Source organism: Silurus aristotelis (genome assembly GCF_946808225.1).
Source record: "Silurus aristotelis genome assembly, chromosome: 26".
Classification (NCBI taxonomy): Eukaryota; Metazoa; Chordata; class Actinopteri; order Siluriformes; family Siluridae; genus Silurus; species Silurus aristotelis.
The window spans coordinates 14,832,056-14,852,941 of record NC_139599.1 but is presented as its reverse complement, the minus strand read 5'-3'; the positions used below and the strand labels follow the sequence as shown (position 1 = coordinate 14,852,941).

The window sequence follows — 20,886 nt, the reverse complement described above, 5'->3', positions numbered from 1 at the left end:
CCTAGAGAAGGCCAACTAGAGCACTAATACAGGTTCTAGATTTTTTTTTTTTTTTCATTTTTTCCTCGAAGATTTAAGGTGTAATTTTGTTAACTCTGGTTATATATATTTATTTCTAATAAAGGTATATGGCTCTACACAGAACATCCAAGGGTTCCTAGAGGTTTTTTTTGTGGTTGTTAATTTCTGAGAACTTCATTGTTCTAGACATTGTTCTACACCAAATATTGTTGTGTTCTAGATTAGATTTTGTGAATAGAAAACACTGCTTTTGGGCTCTCCACCAAATCTCTTAGGCGTTCTTAGAGAGAACCAACTAGAGCACTAGTACAGGCTCTAGATTTTATCTAGATTTTTTCCCCTTTACATTTCTAAGCTGTAATACTGTTATTGCTTGTTGTATTTTTTTCTATATGGTTCTACGTAGAATATTTAAGGGTTGCTAGAGTGGGCTATGCTGACATTTTTGTTGTAATTCAAAGACAGGGATTTACACCAAGAGTTTCTAGAGAGGCCCAAATGAAGGACTGTTAAGGGTTCTAGATTAAAATGTATTAAAAAAAAAATTACACACTATAAAACTAACACTATGTTATAGTTAGTAATAATAGTTTTGTTTTTGGTTTTATACTGTACTATTATAAGATTTTAGAGAGGGGCTTTCAAAGCATCTTGAGTTTCAGATTCGATTTGTATTGATTTTTTTATATGCATTTAAATACAGAGAGAACTCTAACGAAGAAAGATTGCAGGGTTCTTCCAAAAGGTTACGAGAAGCCCTATTCATGGTTTGGAACTGAAACTCTTCTTCTAATGCACAAACTATAGCAGTGTTTGTTGTTGGTTTTACAATAAAACACTGTTATAGGTTCTACAGAACTTACAAAGGGTTCTTAGAAAGGGATGAAAACAAAAACTATAGTTTATAGGTATACAAATAAACTCTGACAGAACGTCTTCCCTTCATAAGTTTCAACTCAAACACTATTAAAAGTTTGGGATTATTTGTTCTCACTTTCCAGTTTACAAGCCATAACACTTTCCTTTTCAATAAACACACTGTTATAGCGTTCTACACAGGACCTATTAAAGCTTGTCCCCAGAAACACAACCACAGATTTATTCAAGGTTCTCTGTCTGACCTTTCTAGTGTAAGTGTTCTAGTTTTCTAGCTGTGAGACTAAAGCTGTTCCCAACCCTCAGAAATACACAATCACCAGAAAAATATAAAACCATATGCTTTATTATGTCCTTTCAATTGAATTTTTCTGAGACTTTTTACATTTGAGGACATTGCTGCCACCTGCTGGTTGCTTTAGTGTAGTGTCACATATATGACAGAAATCCAGACGTTGACAAATGAAATGATTATCAGCTTGAATAAATGTGTGTTTAGTGCATTATAATGACCAGGTTTCTGTTTTGTGTGTGTGTGTGTGTGTGTGTGTGTGTGTGTGTGTGTGTGTGTGTGTGTGTGTGTGTGTGTGTGTGTGTGTGAGAGAGAGAGAATCGTGAGTGGGTTGCTAAACAGAAGTGATGCCTATACTTAGATAACCGCTCATGCCTAATACAAATAAAGATCCTTTTTTTGTTTGTTTTTACCGAAAACATGATTTATTAGAACTTCACTGCTCAGGTCCTGTGATTCTATAGGAAAAGAAGTTGCACTTAGATTTAAAAGGTATTTTAAATCATCAACGAAGTAAAAATGTTCCCTCCATTGTCCAATATCTTGTAGCTAAGCAGGTCACTACCCTGTATGTCCATTAGCATTAAGCGTCTTCTGTTCCTGCCATCGTCTGTACTTGGTGCGGGTTTTCCGGCAGGCAAAGCACGCGATGTCTACCATGAAGATGCAGGAGAGGGTGTAAATGGCCACCCCGCCCACCTTCATGACCAGTTTGGGTTTTGGAGACACCAGTTCACTGTAGAGTATGCGTCCACCGACGCCGATGCGCACACAAGCGAAGAGAGTGATGAAGAGGAGGTCGACGAGGTCACCGCTCAGGCTGTTGTAGCGCCCCATCTGCTTGAGGAACCAGCGGGCCTGCAGGAGCGGGTTGGTGATTTCGCTCCCGAAGAGCACAGCACACGCCTCGACGCCTGACTCGCCCATTCCCAGAGCACACACAATCCCCAGGATGCTAAGGGTGTGGTGGGCCAGCATTACAGGCCCCTCTGTACGGAGGTACACACACCAGGCCATATCAAAAAGGAAGTAGCCCAGACTGACGAGCAGGGCTAGGATCTGGAGTGGCGTGTTCTCCGAGCCTGGAGATCAGAGATAAAAAAGATACAGCTACAAGATACATACTTGTTTATTTGATTGGAGTTTAAAATTGCTGTGGTAAACATTATTGGACATTTGCCACGAAAAACCAATTGTTATTGGTTTCTTAATCCAATGTTGTTTTCAACCCATTCCTGGGAACACAAGTCCATATAGATATGGGAAGAGTTTGTTTAACACCAAAGTGGTAGTAACCTTATCCTTGCTCAAGCCCCTGGGACCACGGATACTGTCCAGGTCAAACTTTTGTTTGTTTGGTTTGTTGGTATCAAACAGTTTCAAGACCAGTTTTGTAACACGCCAACAGATGGCAGCACAAGGCTGCATGCACAGTCACAGGGAGCACCGACCTTCATAAGTCAGTGTGCCAAAGGACAGGTGGTACTTTATTCTGACCACTTGCAACATCATGATCTAATTTACATCATGATCTCATTTGGACGCCCACCCTACTCATTAGATGTGACTCCAGGGGACTTCTACCCTCAGAATAAGATCCGGCTCAAAGGTCTTCGTTTTGACACCATTGCGGAGATCCAGCACAATTCGCAGAAGGCGCTTGACACGCTTCGAAAAGATGACTTTCGGGGACACATTCCAGGAGTGGCAGGAGCGCTGGATAATCACGCGTAAAGTAGATAGATAAAGTACTTTATTGTAAACAGGGCTAGTCTGGAAACTTTTTGATACCATACTCGTATGCTAAAGGGTTTCGGACATGCTTTGAGGTTTAGAAAGTCACAATTATTAACCATCATACAACCATTTTTTATAAGACCACTTTGTAAATTTGGCATCAGTGATGACTTACCTGCATGTGTGAATGGCCATGGCCCATCAATAAACCCGATGTAAGCAGTTAGCACAACTATGAGGACCCCGTGGAGTAGGGTGATGAGTCTGCAGTTCCACTCAGCACTTCGCTTTCTGTTCACGAGACACAGCAGGATGTACAGAAAAAGCCAGCTGATAAGGCTGCAGCTCGTCTCGACTAGAAATAACGCCATGGCTGTGTTAACACGCTGAAACACACAGTAATCATACTTTTACGAGATAAAATTAGCTCGTCCGTTTCATGAGCAAGTCTATTATATTTAAATAACCTCAAAGCTCATAATCCACAGGTTTTACCTTAGCCTTCCCAAAATCCCACCTCCTGCTGCATCAGACATTTAGACATTTAGCCAGGAGACACATCCTGTCCACAATAACCTGCACTGGCTCTTTCCTCATCAGCCAAGGGTACTATTATTATATCTTAATATTTTCCATGACAGCTCCAAACTACAACCTCATTTCCCCTCTTGATTCTCCATCCCCTCCCCAAGTGCACAAGTATCCTGAGCCTCTTAAAAGATTAGCGTCACAGTTCTCGAGCGCCAAACAAGATGGAGCAACTCGACAAACCGGCCCAGTGGCCTCAGACGTCAGAGGAGGGTACCAGCATGATGTCTTTCGTCCTCCAGTGTATGATCACCCCATTTTGCCGAGCAGGGCAAGTAAAGCAAAGTAAACAGCATCTTTCAAACCAACTACCTGCATGTCTTCCCTTACCACATCCATAAACCTCCTCCTTGGTCTTCCTCTTTTCCTCCTTTCGAGTGGCTCCATCCTCAGCATTCTCCTACTGATATACCCCATGTCCCTCCTCTGAACATGTCCGAACCATCTCAATCTCGCCTGACTTACAATTATATAATTTATACAACTGAGCCAGTTACTGGTATGGGCCTTGATCAAGGGTCCAGGAGATGTAGGTAGTCCAGTAGTGGTGCTGGGATTTGAACTCACAACATTCCAATCAATGTGGGGTCAAATGTATGATCATTGGATGGAAGAATGTTTCTGAGCTTTCTGAATTTCCATCTTTACCATTGAACCCCAAGGACTGGGCCAACTGGGAGCATAAATCAAGGCTGTTTTTTGTTCGTTTGTTTGGTCCAAAATTTGGACGTATTATTAATAAAGTGCATTATAAAGGGTGTAGAAAAACATTATACATTTAGTGTATTTATGTGAGTCACCTGTAGCTCTGTACACCTACAGTGAGCAGTAGTGTTCTGTTGCGTCTTGTAACACACGCCACCCGAGCACACATACATGAACAACAGCGCCCTCTGGGACTTTAAATCCAGAATCACATGCAATTAAATTATCAATTCTTTTATGTATTTAATATATTGTTTATCTGGTTGGTTGGTTGATTTATTACTTAATTGCAAAATTATTTTATTGCAGATTGATAAAAACCCACAACAAATATTTGAATAATGGCTCATGCATAGTTTTGAATTCTTTGTTATATGACATTATAAACTTATATTTGTTTGTTTTGATACATGTTACACTGACTACTTCGTACATGAATGCACAAACACAAATGTCTTTATGATGCCACATGATGCTGGTCAAAGACCAAATAAAAGATTACTTGTGTTTCAAATTAAAAAATAGAAGAAAAATCAAAATGAATTCATAATTTCAACACTGAAATAAAAATCATTGCATGTATGATTTATTGTGCACTAGTAGTGTGAAGTCTTTGTACACTCATTGCCATACACTATTTGCTGCACAATCATTGCCATACACTTACCATACAATTATTACCATACACTCATTATCATTGTCATTCTCATTGTCATACACCCCCCCTTCTGTACACGTATATACACAACAGTAAAAAAACCTGAACATCTGAGTAGATTCCTGGTTTTGTGTGGATTCTTGACTAATAGTTTTTTCTCCTTTAAGGTGAACAAAAGCTTGTCTGGGTTGTACAACCGGTAGGGGGCACTCGTCCTCCTCTCATCATTCTGCCACAGACTGGACTGAGTGAACGATAGAACGCATGTACAGGATCATAGTCTTATGATGAAGAGCAGGTGATGATTGATGAGGATGATAATGATGGTGGTGAATGTTTAAGATATAGATTGTCATCGATACCCCTAGGAATAGAAGAAAATCCCCAAACATGCGACATCCTTAAAATCCATAGAAGATTTTCACAAAAAAAAAATGTTGGTATTCCTTAACAAAGAAAGAAAAAACAAGTGAAAGAAATGAAGAGAACTGTGATTTTGACTCCTTATGAAAATGATTTATGAGCAGCAGACTTTTACACAAAGAAATTTATTATACTTTAAAATAGAATTTCATACTAAAATTGTCACCATCTTCCAAGAGGAAACAGTGGTTCATTTAACTGCAGCTATGATCTGAATCACAGACAAAATACACACATTACACACACACAAAAAAAAGAAGCTCAAATTAAGCCTAAGCTGTTTTACAGACTATACGGAGTCTGTATGCCAATAAGTCAGAAAATCTTGGTGAAAAAGTAAAAAGATCTCGTGCATTGTTGGTAATATTGATGGCTTATGTTTTGTATTTCCAGATGTTTAGCAGTACTGACAGCATTCAAGCAATTGCCCTCAACCCACTTAAGGTGGTAAGAATATGTGCTCCAAATCCCCCCCCCCCCCAAAAAAAAAATAAATAAATAAATAAATAAATAAATAAAAATCAATGAAAGAATAATAGTGTAACATATCTTTATTTGGCATTGTTTTTGCAGAAAAAAAAGGAAATTACAGTGTATAAAAAAACACAAGCGTCAAATCACATTTCTTAATTTACACACATAAGCAGAACTACATTAACATTTACTATAACAACGAAACAAAACAAGGAACCACACATGTGAGCGGGTTTATATACATTTGAAATTCGGGTTTGTCTTGTCGGGCCGTGCGGAAGAGACGCGAGACTGTGAGATTTAATAGACGGACAAGGACGTCTGATTGTTGGAAATAGTTCAGGGAATTAAAAAAATATAGTAACAGGAATTCTATAATTTAGTGTTCTCCAGGTATCAGTGGATAAAACACCAAAATGAAGCATGTGATCCATCATGAAAACGAATCATCCTACAACAACAGGGCGCTTTTTTCCGCCGATTGTGGGCTGAATGTCGATTTAGAAACGATCTGACCATTATCTTCTTATTAGGTCTTTACTGGGGTTCAAAAAAAGTAATAGAAACATATACAGCAGTCAAACCTTTCTCTTTTTTTGGGGGCCAAACAATTTCCCTGCTATGTTTTGAATCAGCCGGGACACACCCGAGACTAATGTAGATTTGTAGATTTCTCAGCAGCCACTGGACATCCATGTGATGTTCATCACATCACATGACCTAATCACAATTTCACACAGTTCATTAGCAGTGAAACGTGTGCAGGGTAGCACGTGTGCTAATGAGCTGTGAATGTGCTCGGTGATGTTGTGATTGGGTCACGTGATGTGGAAAACAGTGGCAGCTGAAAAAAGTAGTTCCTACTCCATAATCCTGTCAAAGCGAAGCACAGAGCTACTATATTACCCTCCAAACACCTTACAGTATAAGTGTATAAGAGGACAAACCATAAGCTGGTTTCTTAAACCTTTAGACTCCCACGACTCATCCGCAACAGTGTGAGGAGACAAAACATGCTCGTGAAATCACTTGTTTTGAACAAGAAAACACACACATACACACATACACACACACACACAATCAGGCCCTAACAAAACAAGTCTCAGTGTAACAAACATGGCCGTTTTAACTGCAGCTGATGAAAGTGAGGCAGAGAACAGAAATCAAAACGCAGCTACAGTTTAGTCTGCCGACGATATTTACAAAAGCAGTAGTCTCTCTGATCGACAAAAAAACAAAACAAGTCTACAGTGGTGATCGGCTCTGTACGCAAGCAGATTTGTGAGTTACTATCCATAAACCATAAAATTTAAATGAGAACTACATTATCGTACTGGGAAAAAAAAAAAATCACAATGAGGAATGTGATTATGTTTGTAGTGGTTCTACTGAGTCTACGGCAGTGTTACACAGTTTATAGAAATACTGTTTGACCAAGCTTTTTTTTTGTTTCTTTCTTTTATGAAAATGACATTTTTTTGTCCCATTGACGTATGTAATCAAATTCCGTAATCCAGTGAAAAAAAAACAACAATCTGCCATATGGTTCAAGTTTACCTAAATATTATATATACTATATACACTTTTCAAATGAGTATAAAAAGGCCATACATGGAAACGATGTGACATCGAAATTCCTCAGGTGGATGGGAATTACAGAATAAAATAAAAGGTTTGTGGGCCGAAATGAAGAATAATAAAAAACTGGCGTGGATGAACGAGCTCGCTTTAGTTTGAAAAAAAAAAAAAAAAAAAAAAAAAAAAAAAGGTGGACAAAACATGTCCTCTTTATTCAGCTGTTCCAGCAGAAGTTATAAGTATCCGGGTAGCTCTCGGTTGTTGTGTTGTTGTGCTGGAATCTTCTGTTCTCGGTTTTGGCCTCATTTGCGCAGGTCAGTGTGCTTTGATCCAGATGAAATGCGACGAGAAAGAAAGAAAAGATATTCATAGTTGAGCCAGAACTGGCTTTATGTCAAGTACATCTATAATAAAGGGCATTGAGTTGATGTACAATTATTAAATGGCCCCCATTTTCTTTCATTGCACCATTTCACTGTTTACCACAAAGTAGATTTTACTTGGGTCTGAATCAACTGGCAGACTAAAGTCCCTTTCAAAACCAGAAAAGTATTTCAGCAGACTGAAGCAAGTACTGACAAATGACTATATGCTGAGCATGTGCATATATGCATGTTAGCATGTGCTAACCCTAACACCAAAAATATCCAGCATAGAGGAAACCAATGAAAGAAATCTGATTCATCATGCACACAGTTTCTATAGTCACCTGGTCACTTTGAGGTTTATTGTTGCCATTGACACCCGTCAGTAATCCCGACTTCTCCGTCTTTTCCGTCTTGTCTGCCTTCATCTCCACCACAATGCTATCCTTATTGGTCGTCTCTTTGGTGCTGGACACATTAAACATGTCCACATCAATACACACTTCCAAACACTCGAGAAATCTGCATGGCATGTTTTCAATCAAGTGAACCGAAACGTACATCTCCTGTTTGCCAGAACGTCCACACGGCAGCTTGCCCTTCTTGTACAGGAAGTACAGCACGCTGCCCAAGATGGCTAAGAGGAGAAGGCTGATGATTACGACCACGATCATCACCCCTCTGTTATCGACTGGTGGAGCAGAGAACAACGGAATGATTGCCTGCGCTGTCAATATTCTACAACCATGTCAACAAGGGCCAAGCTCTCCAGGCCACTCGCGTTTTAAAGAAATGAATAAGCGTGAACAGTTGACTGTATTCTAAATTTTCAATGTAATATCACAATTTCAACATCACAAAACATTGTACAAGCAAAAAGTGTCGTTAAGGGGGTTGCTCATAACCTTTACTAGGAGGTTTAAAGTATAGAAATAATCTTTTAAATAATGTGCTATTCATAATTTGTGACAAATTATTACCATTATTACACTTATTATTATACAATATTCCAGGTTATGATATAATTATTATTTAATTTAAATCAAAGTAATATATAATGTTATGAAGTAATGTTTAAAATAATAATTAAATTACATTTCTACTGTATTGCTTTTATATTACATTTTAATATATAATATGATTTATTCTTATCTACTCTAATCTAATCTAATCTAATACAATATAATATATAACTGTTTTGAAAGACTACCATGGGTGTTCTAAAAAAAAAAGGACAAGGTAAAAAAAAAAGCAAAAGCAAAATATAATATAATACAAATATATAAAATATATTTATATAAATGAACAATAAGAAACCAGACATTTTCATTATTATCATTATAATAATAATAATAATTATTATTATTATTGTTGTTTCTTATGTATATATTTTTTATATAAATAAATTATTATATATATACAATAATAAAACAATTATAATAGAATCATATATTTTTCGTTTTTTTTATATATATATATATATATATCCTTGTCTTCTTAATAATAATAATAATAATAATAATAATAATAATAATAATAATAATAATAATAATAAAAAACATTTTGCCCATGCCACAAAAATGCTGATAAGTTATATGTTGGTGTATTTGGAAAAATATAGCCTAATGGTCAAAAAAAAAAAAAAAAAAAAAAAAAAAAGTAAATTTTAGCCATTAGCCCATTTAGATTATCAGTGCTTTTTTTGAGGTTTAGATCACATCCACTCCTAATCCACACCTTTTTTTAGTAACAGCCTAAATGTCAGAATCAAAAGTCAGAGCAGAATATTTTCCTCTCAGGAAAATCTGTGATTAGTAATGAAGTGAACAAACATGCAAAATTTGAGGAATCATGAATCTGTCCTTTGGCGACGCTTCACATTCATTCCAGAAGAAAGAGTGCTCTGGATAATTGACTTGCTAATGCACAACAGCAGTTAAAGATGAATGAACGCCTGTGCACTCATCCTCCTCCTGTGACTGTTAAAAGCCTTTAGATCGAGTTTTTCTGGGGAGCAAACAATAAATATACGCGCGCTGTTCGAAGACAAACGATTGTCTGGGAATACGTTTTATGAGCTAAATCTTCTCAATGAAACAGCGTGTCGCCACCACAAGTACCACGAGAATTAGATGCTTCGCTACCCCTTTATGGTGCTACGAAAAAATGTTTTTTGTTCTGCATTCGCTTCAGAAAAAGCAAATTTTACACTCATGTGGAGAAAAACACACAGACGTGGGATGCGTTTTCCTAACTGATGTCTGCCTTGATTTTCGTTCGCCTCTTTTTTCTTCACACGGAATTTTAAATATGCCCAGGGGGCTGGCGAAAAGAGCCAATCAAACATTTGCAGTGCTTCCTCTACCATGAAAAAAAATATTTATATATATTCATGTATTATTCATAATAGTCAGCTGATCTTTAGGATGGATTCGAGAGGACAGAAATGAGAAGTCCAGGCTGAGGAAGCTGCGAGCGATGCGATTACCTGCAGTGTTCCTCGCTGTCGGGGTGACGATAGGAACTGTGAAGAGATGCAGAGAGAATGTTGTTAGGAGTCTGTGGAGTTCGCCGCATATCTAATATCTGCTGGTGAAAGGTGGTATCCTTACTATTCCTTATTATGTATTGGAGGTTGACCGGATTATCGGGTTTGCCGATTAATCCGCATTGATTGTTGAAAAGATCCATACCGATAGTTTTTCCGGGTTGCGTTACCCAGTACAAGAGAGGCCTCTAGAGGCGAATCACTGACGCCACATGCAGTTTATTTTAGGTTTCTTTTTAAATTCATTTTATTATTGTTTTTATTTCTTTGTAGTGTTATCTTTTTAATTTTACTAAAGATTTATATTTATTTCATTTAGCACATTTTAATGATTCAGCACTTTTTAAAAAATAAAGATCAGTACTATTTTACATGGAGTGTTACGGTTTTTTATCCATTATCCATTATATTATTTATTTTTTATCTTACTTTCATTAAAATGAGATAATTTCCTAACCTGAAGAGCTTTTACCGTACATTCCAAACAAAGACGTAAAATTCTTCATAGCCCATGTGTTCTCTAACCTACAAATACACGATATGGAAAAACGTTTGTGGACACCTGACTATAAGATTGAACATCACATTCCACATTTAGCCTTCAAATAACCTCCACTCTTCTGGGACGATGTTCCACCAGATTTTGTGCTAACAGTTTGGCATAATACATATGGCTTGGGACACACATGTGTCCCAATACGTTTGTCCATATCGTGTAGTACCAGTAGAGCATGGTGATAGTTGATATGGCAACAAGATAAATGTATATGTCTCTAAAGAGACACAAGGATCAACATAGTCTTTATTTTTACCAAAGAAGTCCTATCAGTGTGAAATACTCTGTATTCCGGTGTATTCAGAGGAAGATTCAAACCCGTACTGCTTGTGATTGTGTAGTTCCTAGTTTCGGCACCCATCACGTTTGTGGCGCTGCACGTAGCAACCGTATCCATGGTCACCTTCAGAGTCAAGATGCTCAGGACAACGTCCTCTGTCTCTTTCTTGAGAACTTCACGTGAATTCTGACAACACACAAACACACAGAAGCATACCAAAATTCATGAACTCGTCTATAGCTACCTATAGCAGATTATAGTAGAGTGTGTTGAATTGGTGTGTGTGTGTGTGTGTGTGTGTGTGTGTGTGTGTGTGTGTGTGTGTGTGTGTGTGTGTATGTGTGTGTGTGTGTGTGTGTGTGTGTTTGTGTGTGTCTCACAGGGCTGCCGGTTATGTTCCAAGTAATTATGGGTCGTGGAATTCCTCTGGCTTCACAGGTCAGGTTCAGCCACTTGCCCACTCTTTCCATTAAGGCCACCTCCCTCTCCACGTCTTTCAACTCAGGAGAGCCTAGAGAAAGAGACCACATCCGACAATCCGATTCCATCATTCATTTTTAAAAAATAGACAAATTTATGGTCCTTTTAAACAGTGAAAATATACAATTTCTGGACTCTGAACAATCCAAATGGAAAGTACACAATGTTTTGTTGTTGGGAATCCCAGATGTTGTGTACGAGTGTGGAAGCGTGTGTGTAGTGTGTGTAAATAAGATAATATTGTTAAGATTTACAAGCTTAAAAATTGGATTTTTGTAGTAAAAAGATCGTTTTGAATGATTTATGGTTTATTGCAGTAGCTTAAAACTCAAAATGATTGAAAAATTTTATTTTTGTAATTGTAAAACGTATTGGCGTCCTTCATGAAAACAGCGATAAACAGTCATAAAACAAGCACAAAAGAAACCCATTATTCCTATGAGGTGGTATCAAAAAGTTTAGAGTTTAAAGGACGATGTACTTTGGCACACTGACGTATGAAGGTCGGTGCTCCCTGTGACTGTGTGTGCAGCCTTGTGCGGCCATCTGTTGGTGTTTTACGAAGCTTAATCTTGAAACTTTTTAATACCACGTTGTATGTTCTGGGCAAGAAATAATACAACCAAAAAAAAAAGGATCAATAACAATATATATAAAAAAAGAAAAAAAAATTAAAAAATTTCAAACTATTACTCAAACTATAACTTGCAAAAACATTAGTTATATTATATATTAATTTAGGTGCTGTTACTTCGATCCCTGTGTATGTTTTGTGCCGTTTGCCATGTACGCGTGAACTCTTACCCTGCACTATTATATGGACCGATCCACTGGTATGCAGGCCAGGTATGGACGGGACGGTCACCTCGCAATCATAACGTCCAGCTGTGTCAAACGTAGCGTCCTGCAGCTGCAGCACGTGTCCCCGTCTTAACAGGACACCATCCTGACCACACACACACACACGCATATACATATATAATCACTTTTTCCTTCTATTTAAGACCAGAATAGATTGTTCCACTTTCAGTCCTCATAATCTATTCACATTCACGACTTTTCTGTATTTTATACAGAATAAATATACAGTATACTGAAGATGTGCTTTACATCTGTTAGAGTTAAAGATCTTGAGTGTAGAGCCCTGCCCGTTTTCTTAATCCCCCTCCCGCTGAATTTATAACCGTTCCCGCTTCTGCGACGCGTTCGTCCCGCTCCCGTCTGCTCCCGCAAACATTCTGGCACGACTTATAACGATTGTGCAAAAATGTAGACAAACGTAAGGACTATGATTACCTTACAGAATAAGAACAGACGTAAACCATTAAACTGATAAGTGAAATAAAGCAATGCTAAAATAAAGCACCACAAATGACAAAACACCTTGGGATTTTTATCTTTTTATTTTTATTTTATTAGCCTTAAAAAACTATTTTAAACAACTTTTAAACAAAACCTTAGAGGGATCTGCAGGACGGCGAGACTCACCGCCGGCTCCCGTGAGAATGCAGCCCTCCACTTGAGTGTCCTGCTCTAGAGCTCTGACCTCAACCCTATTAAACACCTAATTTAGGACGGATTGGAACGATGACTGCACCCGAGACCTCACCTATGTCAGTGCCTAAACGCCCTTGAGGCTGAATAAGCACAAATTTCCCAAATCTCCAAAATCTAGTTGAACATCGTTCTAGGAAAGTGGTGAAAAAATATAATAGCAAATGGTGATTAAAATGTCAACCTGGATGTTCAAAAAGCACATACGGCTCTGCTGAGGTGTCCGCAAACTTTTGTCCATAAATTCTGAGGGAGTGATGTACAGTACCTTAAACCATATTGTGGCCGTCTCTAGAGAGGACAAAGCGTTACATGTTGCTGTCAGACTTTCTCCTTTTAGCATGATCTCCGAGTCTTTGGGAACCACCACAGCTGGGTCAAGGTCTACACACACACACACACACACACACACACATCCTGCTCTTAGAACGTTATTGGACATGAGTTATTACCATCTGCCTTTTAAAGTGAATTTAGCATGTGTGTGTTAACACAAAACAGGCCGTGTCCTATACAGCTGCCTTCATTCATGTACAACAAAAAGACTAGACAAAAACCTTTTCTGCCCACTACAGTTTATTTCATGTTCACCATGTCGTCCCAAACGTTAAAAATATGTTAAATCTCTCCACACGTTCCGTAAATCAGGTGAAAAGAGGTGGAATAATAGTTTGACTGCATTTACTTACAGTTCACAGAAAGCTCAAGACTCGCCCCTACATCAGAATCTACCGAGTCCAGGTCCAAAGACAGGCAATGGTACAAGCCGCTGTCTCTCCGTGTCACGTCCTTCAGTACCAGCACGTTACCTTCAGCCTCCAGACCCACATCCACCTCCTATACAGGGATGAGGATGAGTCTATTAAGGTCTGTCATAACTTACTTAAAACTTTATAAAGGACACACATGGCAAATGCAAACGAACAATGCAGTGAGCAGAATTAACAAACCAAAAATCATACAAAAAAATCATAAGACATAATCCACAATATCACATTTTATCGGTTTGGTTTATTTATTTATGTGGTCGGTCAAATGATAGTTCCCGTATCTCGAGACCAAAATTTCTCCTCCGAACAGTTCTTTTACTGAGAGCAGAATTACTCTGAATTTAGAAGGGACTCCTCCAATCTCCGAATTTCCTTTTCACCCTATTAAATAACAGCAACCAACCAGGGGAAGGCCATCACATGCTTTCTACATGGCATATAAACAAGTCTTAGCTTTAGCTTAGCTCTAAACATAGTTAGCATACAACAACAAAGCAGCTCTAGAGCATATTTTCGTTCTTTTTTTTTTTAATGTGATATTAAATTATATCTATGATGATCGCAAATGTTAAGCTATTTATGTGTTGCTCCTAGTTTTATAACCACAAATGATCTGTATAGGACTGTAGAAAGAACATCACTTATAATCTTACATTCCAGTGCTCATGTTGTTCTCACTCTCCAGTGTTCTGTATTATTTAAAAATTTATGATCACACTCTTGATGTCACCCAAATGAGGATGGGTTCCCCTTTTGAGTCTGGTTCCTCTCAATGTTTCTTCCTGATAACATCTAAGGTAGTTTTTCCTGGCCACAGTCGCCACGGCTGCTCATCAGGGATAAACACACATTGTTCACCTGAACTGTTGATTTCTGTAAAGCTGCTTTGAGACAATGTCTGTTGTGAAAAGCGCTATAGAAATAAACTTGACTTGAATTATAATTTAATAGAACAGAAGGAAACCAGTTAAAACTCATTTACAGTTCTGATGATACTTATCATTAGAGATATTAGATTGTAATAGTTACTCACCAATCCCTGACCCCACCTTTAATACATGTCTCGGCAGAGAGACAGAAATGGGAGGTCCTGTTCAGTCAATTTAATTACAGACAACTAAATACACATAGATAATGTGCTTTCATCATCTTCTGTGATGTTACCATGACCCAAGAAGATGCAGTTTTAAGGGAGGCTTCCGAGCCGCAAATGCCTACACACGTGAATAGACGGAAACACGCCCTCAAATTGTGATCTTCTGGAGTCCATTCGAATTTTTTTCCTGCACCATTTCACCCAATATAAGCCTTCATTCCAACTTCTTTACATTCATCTCAGAGACAAGAATCTTATTTCTAGCCATAAAAATCATATTGATCCTATTTTAACAATAAAATGCAAAGCACGAGCAGATTGTGTAAAAGTATTAAGATTGTTTTAAAGATTTTTTTTCCATAGTTAATGAAGCGCAATTCGCAGTTTACTTGTCTTTTTACTAATCATTTGACACCTGGTAACTGGTTTTAAGGTTGCCCAGTAAAAAAATGCTCAATAATCACACTTAGGACTTGTTCATTACTATTATTTATTCCAAAAGCTTGTTTTGATTTTAAGATTATGATCACATTATCCCCTTATCGGTATTAGTTTTTGGATCTTTGCTCTTTAGTTTCTCATGTTGTATATCTTTTAGTGTTCAGTAATGACAAAATACATTCAATAATGTTTTATGTTGTAATACGCTAAAGTATTTTTGAGAAGCAGCACGATTTTGCTTTGTTTTTGCATCTTAACTACTGCGAATAAGTGACTGTCGACAATACGCGTGTATGCATGACCTTGATGTTAATAGCAATCTTGTTTTTAGTTTAAATGCTTTCTCATTTTAAGACAGCTCTGGTTTTAAGATCTTTTTATGCAAATTTAAAAAAGCAAAGAATTAACAAGCTAGTTTTAAGTTAATTCCACTAAATTCTGCTTGGAATAAGTGTTTTAATTCTCATTTTTTAAAGCCTAGATATTTTTTCTTATTTCAAAAAATCTTACCAAGTGTAATTATCTTACTGGCAGATCATTTGACTTGTTTCTGTATCTTCTAAAATCATGCATTTATTTTTTATCTTTAGAAGGTTGTTTTTTGCAGTGTGTAAAGCTGGGTGAAATGTTGAAGCATGCTGAGTGATCTATGTTTTCATGTGTCTGCCATGCTCACAGACTTTTCTCATTCATGACTTGCCCTCTCTACTCTAGAACAATGTGTGTGCTGGGGGGTATTATTACTTGTTCTCGGCTGAAAGTGATGGTCGGCAGGGGATTGCCATCGCCCCGGCAACGGATCTCCACTGTGTCCCCCTCTTTGACCAGGCCCATGGGCGATTCCATCCACATGTCCACTTTGACTGTTGGGTCTGAGACACAAACATACACAAAACAAGACCATAGGTGGACACCAATTCAGAAACACGTTACCAAGGCAGTGTGTCTTCGGCGCTAATCAGTCGTGTCAAGAGAGAGACAAAGACGGAAGTCACGTCGTGGACTCTATTTATGAGAGAAATTTTGAGTAGCGATCTCTCAAAAGTACCATGGTACCATCTTCTACGTAGCTCTGTGTAAATCAGGTCACATTAGCTACCTTGCGAGTGGCACGGCCGAACAGTATGGTTACAGGAAATGTAGTCTTAACTTAGCGACCAAATGTTAATGCTAGCTCGAGAAGCACAAAAGTACCAGGCTAGCTAAAATGAGCTACTGCATGAATGAAACCAGTGGTAATTGAGGTAACTATAGGGTAAACTCTTGCTAAAACAGTTATATTCAATTTATTTGTGCATCTCCAAAGCATTTTCTACCATTTTATGGACTCCAAACATTTGCAAATAAACTCACTTTGCTAAAAAATAATAGATTATTACTGAAAATGGGTTGCTTTTCTTGTTCGGTTTAGTTTTGGTCATCAGAAGAAGTCATCAGTAGACACAATACAGATACAATAAATAAAAATCAGGAGGTAAGATGGCGTTGAGGCTCACAGTGCACGGTGATGTTGACTTCTCTGGATTCAGCCGTCCGTATGGCCCCGGGAACGTAATAGCTGACCTCGCATGAGAACACAGAGTCGCTATCTTCCCTTGCAACTGTATAATGGAGCTCGCTCTCGACCGTGTAGAGCCCGCTGGGCCCCTTGGCCACCAGGGTAACCACATTTACTTCTGTGTACACACACACACTCAATTTAATTGACAGTTACAGAGGAAAAAATGGGCTTTCTTTGTAATGACTCAAATATAATTAGATCTAAAAGGCTTACACCAATTTATACCAATTTAGCTGGATGGAAGGAAGAACTGATAAATGTTGAAGGTTCATTAAGTCTTGCATTGTGTAAAGTAAAAAAAAAAGAAAAAGAAAAATACAAGCTGTGCTATTAAGCAAGGAGGACATAACTGTTACAACCCGAGATCAGTTCTTTTCATGTGCCAAAGTGTTTTATTCATCCTAACCCCAATTTGCTACAAAGGCACTAACACTGGAATATAACATTAAACATTACATCCAATCAAGTGAGTTTTGATATTACTTGGGTAAATATATTTAATCTACGTCCTTAAAGTTTAACTTGCAAATACAAAATGTGTTTTTATACAGTCGCTAGCCAGCCAAGAAAACAAAACAGTAACATTGTAAAATATATATTAGGAAATATTTATAATTGTTCTACTTACAATTAAATCAGTCAAAATTATAATTATTTTTGAATCTGTTTTAGTTTGCATACACGTCATCTTAGGATCAAACAAAATGTTTATATTTATGTTTGTATTTGATCCTCAAATTTCTAATTAATTTCTATAATTTTTTAGCAAAATTCCCATAAATTCCTGGTAAGTTTCCAATTTGGAATATTTCCAAAATTCCCCAGATGAAGTTTGAACAGAATTTTATTGGAAATTTTTTGCTCCTTTGCAACTCTATAGCCAATCAAAAATCAAGAGGTTAAAACGAGAAGTGTAGATACAACATTAATCATTGGGGCAACAACAACATAGAGTGAAGTCACAATATAGTGGATGTGACATGTTACTGATAATGGTAAAAGCATACAAAGGAAATAAAAAATATATATTTACTTACGACCAATTTGGGGATAAAGCGGTTCATGATTGCGATACCAGGTGATGTTTGGCTTGGGGAAACCTCCTCTTGTTTCACAACTTGCGATCTAAATCAAAATTGACAACAAATGAAGACCAAACAAACCCAACCAACTGGACATGCCTGAGTGGTCTGAGAATGGCACTGACCTTTGAAGGTAACAGACTGGTCACTGAAACACCCGAACGAACTGCTTCTATCGTCGGAGGCTCTGGGGGGTCTGAATCAAAAGCAAGTAAAATAAATACTCCATAGGGATCTCCAACCAAACCTGTTGTCTAAGAAAAGCGTACTTACTGAAAACCTTCAGGTGGGTCCTGCCCTCTCCATTGCCAGCTGCGAGGCCGTTGACCTGACAGAAAAACTCCCTCTCATCCGAGAGTCTGGCGTCCACAATGGTCAGGTTCTCGCCGGTCATGTCCCCTGCGATACTGATGCGGTCCGTGTAGGTCGTGTTATGGTCCACCTTTTGCATGGTGAGGTCGCTGTAGGAGATCCTTATTCTTCTGCCTCCAGGACCACGCTGAGATTCAGACAAATTTAGTTTAGAATAGAAGCAAAAGCAGTTTTGGTGGAAGAACCAATTAGTTGACAAGCAAAGTGTAAATGTTGGCCAAATAAGTGGACTGCACGTACCACAAACCATTGCACCATGACCACACTGGGATTCTGTGCAAAACTGTATTGGCAGCGAATGACAGCCGAATCACCTTTATAAACTTCGACGACGTCCTCCATATTGAGAAACACTTGGGCTCCAACTGCAAAACAAAAAATACACTTTTGTTCGAGAAGGAATGCGCTGTCTTTACTTTATCCCTTTCAAATAATGAATAAAGCCATCCAGACTTGTCTTTTAATCTCAAATAGTTCCAGAAGTCCCCTTTCACAGACACAATGTATTGCAATGTTTCCCACCAATCCGAAAAATCTGACATAGATGAGACTGAAATACTGGACCTCTTTTGCCAGTACATTCTTAGCATTTTTGAACTGAACCACAATGTAATCATGAATGACCATCGACTGTCCAAGGGTGAAACATTCCCCCTGCCAAACTGATCCGCGGTCGGCCAAACCCCTGTAACTGGTGACCCATGCTTGCAATTGCTAGCAGTGCAGCATTGGACAGCTCGAGGGCCCTGGAATGAGATCAGAGGGTCGAAGATGTCATCCTAGGAATGTTCCAGAACTGTAATCCCAATTTAGCACTGACTGGGAAGCCAAAAAGGAGCACCTGTAACTGTACTGAAGAAGTGTTCATCCTGAAGCTAGCACTTTTATCAACAGACATTGCCACACAAAATCAGAATGTCAATTTCTTATCTTGCCAGTTGTACCGTCAACGATGGTTTTAGAAAAAACTGTATCAAAAAAGGAAACTTCATCCTTCTCTGGGTGGCAACAAAACTCGGGTTTTATGATTACAGTATCCACATAAGATTATCGACTGAAGCCAGGGTATAAAGTATTTTCTTTTCCCGGGATCCAAAGAGTTAACTATTGAAAGTGGTATCAAAGTTTTGAGACTAGCGTTGTTTACAAGAAAGTACTTTGTTTATGTTTACATACGATCACCTTTAAAATAGTCCCTTTGCACTGCAATACAAGGCTCATAGCGTTCCTGCTACTTCTGGAATGTTTGGAAAGCTTCTTTTCGAAGCACCTTGTGCGATTCTCACTGTGCAATGGTGTCAAAACGGCGACCTTTCTGCTGGATCTTCATCTTCAGGATGAGGGCAAAGTCAGCAAGTGACAAAACTTGCGAGTAGGGTGAGCGAGGTAGAGAGATCATGTGGCTTGATCTCCGACGTTTATCATGCACAAGTTGCTGAATGGTTTCGACATTTTCAGGGGCTGAGCTTGTTGAAGGTCTTCCTGATTTCTCGATGTTCTTTCGCTCTCTTGAAGCGCGTATGCCGCTCGAAAGACCGCGAACGACTCGTTGCGGCATCGCTATATGTCAAATGTATGTCATGTCACTTCATAAACATCTTGGAAACACTGAACAGACAAAATGCGTGAAGTAAAAACTGATGTAAAAACAAGTCTATTTCCCATCCTTTAATTTTTTAACAGTTTCTAATACATCTAACACTATTCCAAGAAAACTTAAGGGCCACTGGCAGTGTAGTGTTTGTACAGCCATTCCAGAATAACTGACTCTGATTAGTTAGCTGTTAGGGTTCTGCTCAATTCTAACTTGACAGCAACTTTCCTTTTCCTTTATTTGAAAGATCCATGGTTAACTTGGCTCTCAATTCTCCATTTCATGACATCCTGAACAAGTAAAACAAAACCACTAGATTCCCATGTGAAGCCAATCCCAGCAGCTAGGTGTAAAATAATGCTAAGCTCATTTCAGAGCCATTCATTGAGAAATTGAATTAATACAGTATGATTTGGTACAATAATATGTATCAACAACCTCACAGAGAATGAACCTCAGATTGCATAGCTGCACATCTTACAGCTTGTGTTGTTTTTCATATTCTGATTAGCTTCACTAGGGTAGTTTTATGTGCTTGATCCAATTGGTTTAAATGTGCTCTGTTCGCTGACAACACAAAATATCTGCTGGTTAGCATCTTGGGAAACTGCTGTCAAACTAGTCAATAGCCATCCATCCAAAGTCTGGAACCCAAGAGAGCATAATTGACACTTTTATACAACCTTCTCCGAACAAGAGGGAGGGCTGTCCTCTCCTGTCAATCACAGCTCCATTAGACAATCGTATGTGGAATTAAGTGCTTGGCTTTCTTAAACACACAATCGGCTGTGCGTCGATGTTGAAACAACGGCACAACACGGTGGTGGCTCTACAG

At 38.3% G+C, this 20,886-nt stretch overlaps 2 protein-coding genes across 3 annotated transcripts in view; both read right to left on the bottom strand.

Moving 5' to 3' along the window:
• Nucleotides 1-1,628: 1,628 nt before the first annotated feature.
• Nucleotides 1,629-3,562, bottom strand: tlcd5b (TLC domain containing 5b). 2 transcript variants are annotated; one of them, XM_083530545.1, is made up of 3 exons: nucleotides 3,422-3,562; nucleotides 3,102-3,312; nucleotides 1,629-2,271 (listed from the first exon to the last, which is right to left on the bottom strand). In XM_083530545.1, exons 2-3 carry the CDS (start codon nucleotides 3,295-3,297, stop codon nucleotides 1,751-1,753), a joined length of 717 nt encoding a protein of 238 aa, XP_083386671.1. In that variant the 5' UTR covers nucleotides 3,298-3,312; nucleotides 3,422-3,562; the 3' UTR covers nucleotides 1,629-1,750. The 2 variants fall into 2 exon arrangements, with proteins under 2 accessions (XP_083386671.1, XP_083386672.1); XM_083530546.1 differs by having other exon boundaries at nucleotides 3,102-3,333; nucleotides 3,422-3,435.
• A 3,580-nt stretch (nucleotides 3,563-7,142) lies between these two features.
• Nucleotides 7,143-20,886, bottom strand: part of mcama (melanoma cell adhesion molecule a) — a 41,436-nt gene continuing 27,692 nt past the window's right edge. Inside the window, exons 2-16 of the mRNA XM_083530544.1 lie at nucleotides 18,698-18,822; nucleotides 18,359-18,584; nucleotides 18,211-18,281; nucleotides 18,041-18,128; nucleotides 16,939-17,118; nucleotides 16,187-16,314; nucleotides 13,825-13,972; nucleotides 13,404-13,519; nucleotides 12,386-12,527; nucleotides 11,482-11,612; nucleotides 11,146-11,287; nucleotides 10,206-10,241; nucleotides 8,279-8,408; nucleotides 8,062-8,185; nucleotides 7,143-7,675 (exon numbers count right to left, since the gene is read on the bottom strand). Coding sequence (XP_083386670.1) covers nucleotides 7,655-7,675; nucleotides 8,062-8,185; nucleotides 8,279-8,408; nucleotides 10,206-10,241; nucleotides 11,146-11,287; nucleotides 11,482-11,612; nucleotides 12,386-12,527; nucleotides 13,404-13,519; nucleotides 13,825-13,972; nucleotides 16,187-16,314; nucleotides 16,939-17,118; nucleotides 18,041-18,128; nucleotides 18,211-18,281; nucleotides 18,359-18,584; nucleotides 18,698-18,822 — 1,808 coding nt within the window. The 3' untranslated portion in view covers nucleotides 7,143-7,654. The remainder of the gene's footprint in view (nucleotides 7,676-8,061; nucleotides 8,186-8,278; nucleotides 8,409-10,205; nucleotides 10,242-11,145; nucleotides 11,288-11,481; nucleotides 11,613-12,385; nucleotides 12,528-13,403; nucleotides 13,520-13,824; nucleotides 13,973-16,186; nucleotides 16,315-16,938; nucleotides 17,119-18,040; nucleotides 18,129-18,210; nucleotides 18,282-18,358; nucleotides 18,585-18,697; nucleotides 18,823-20,886) is intronic.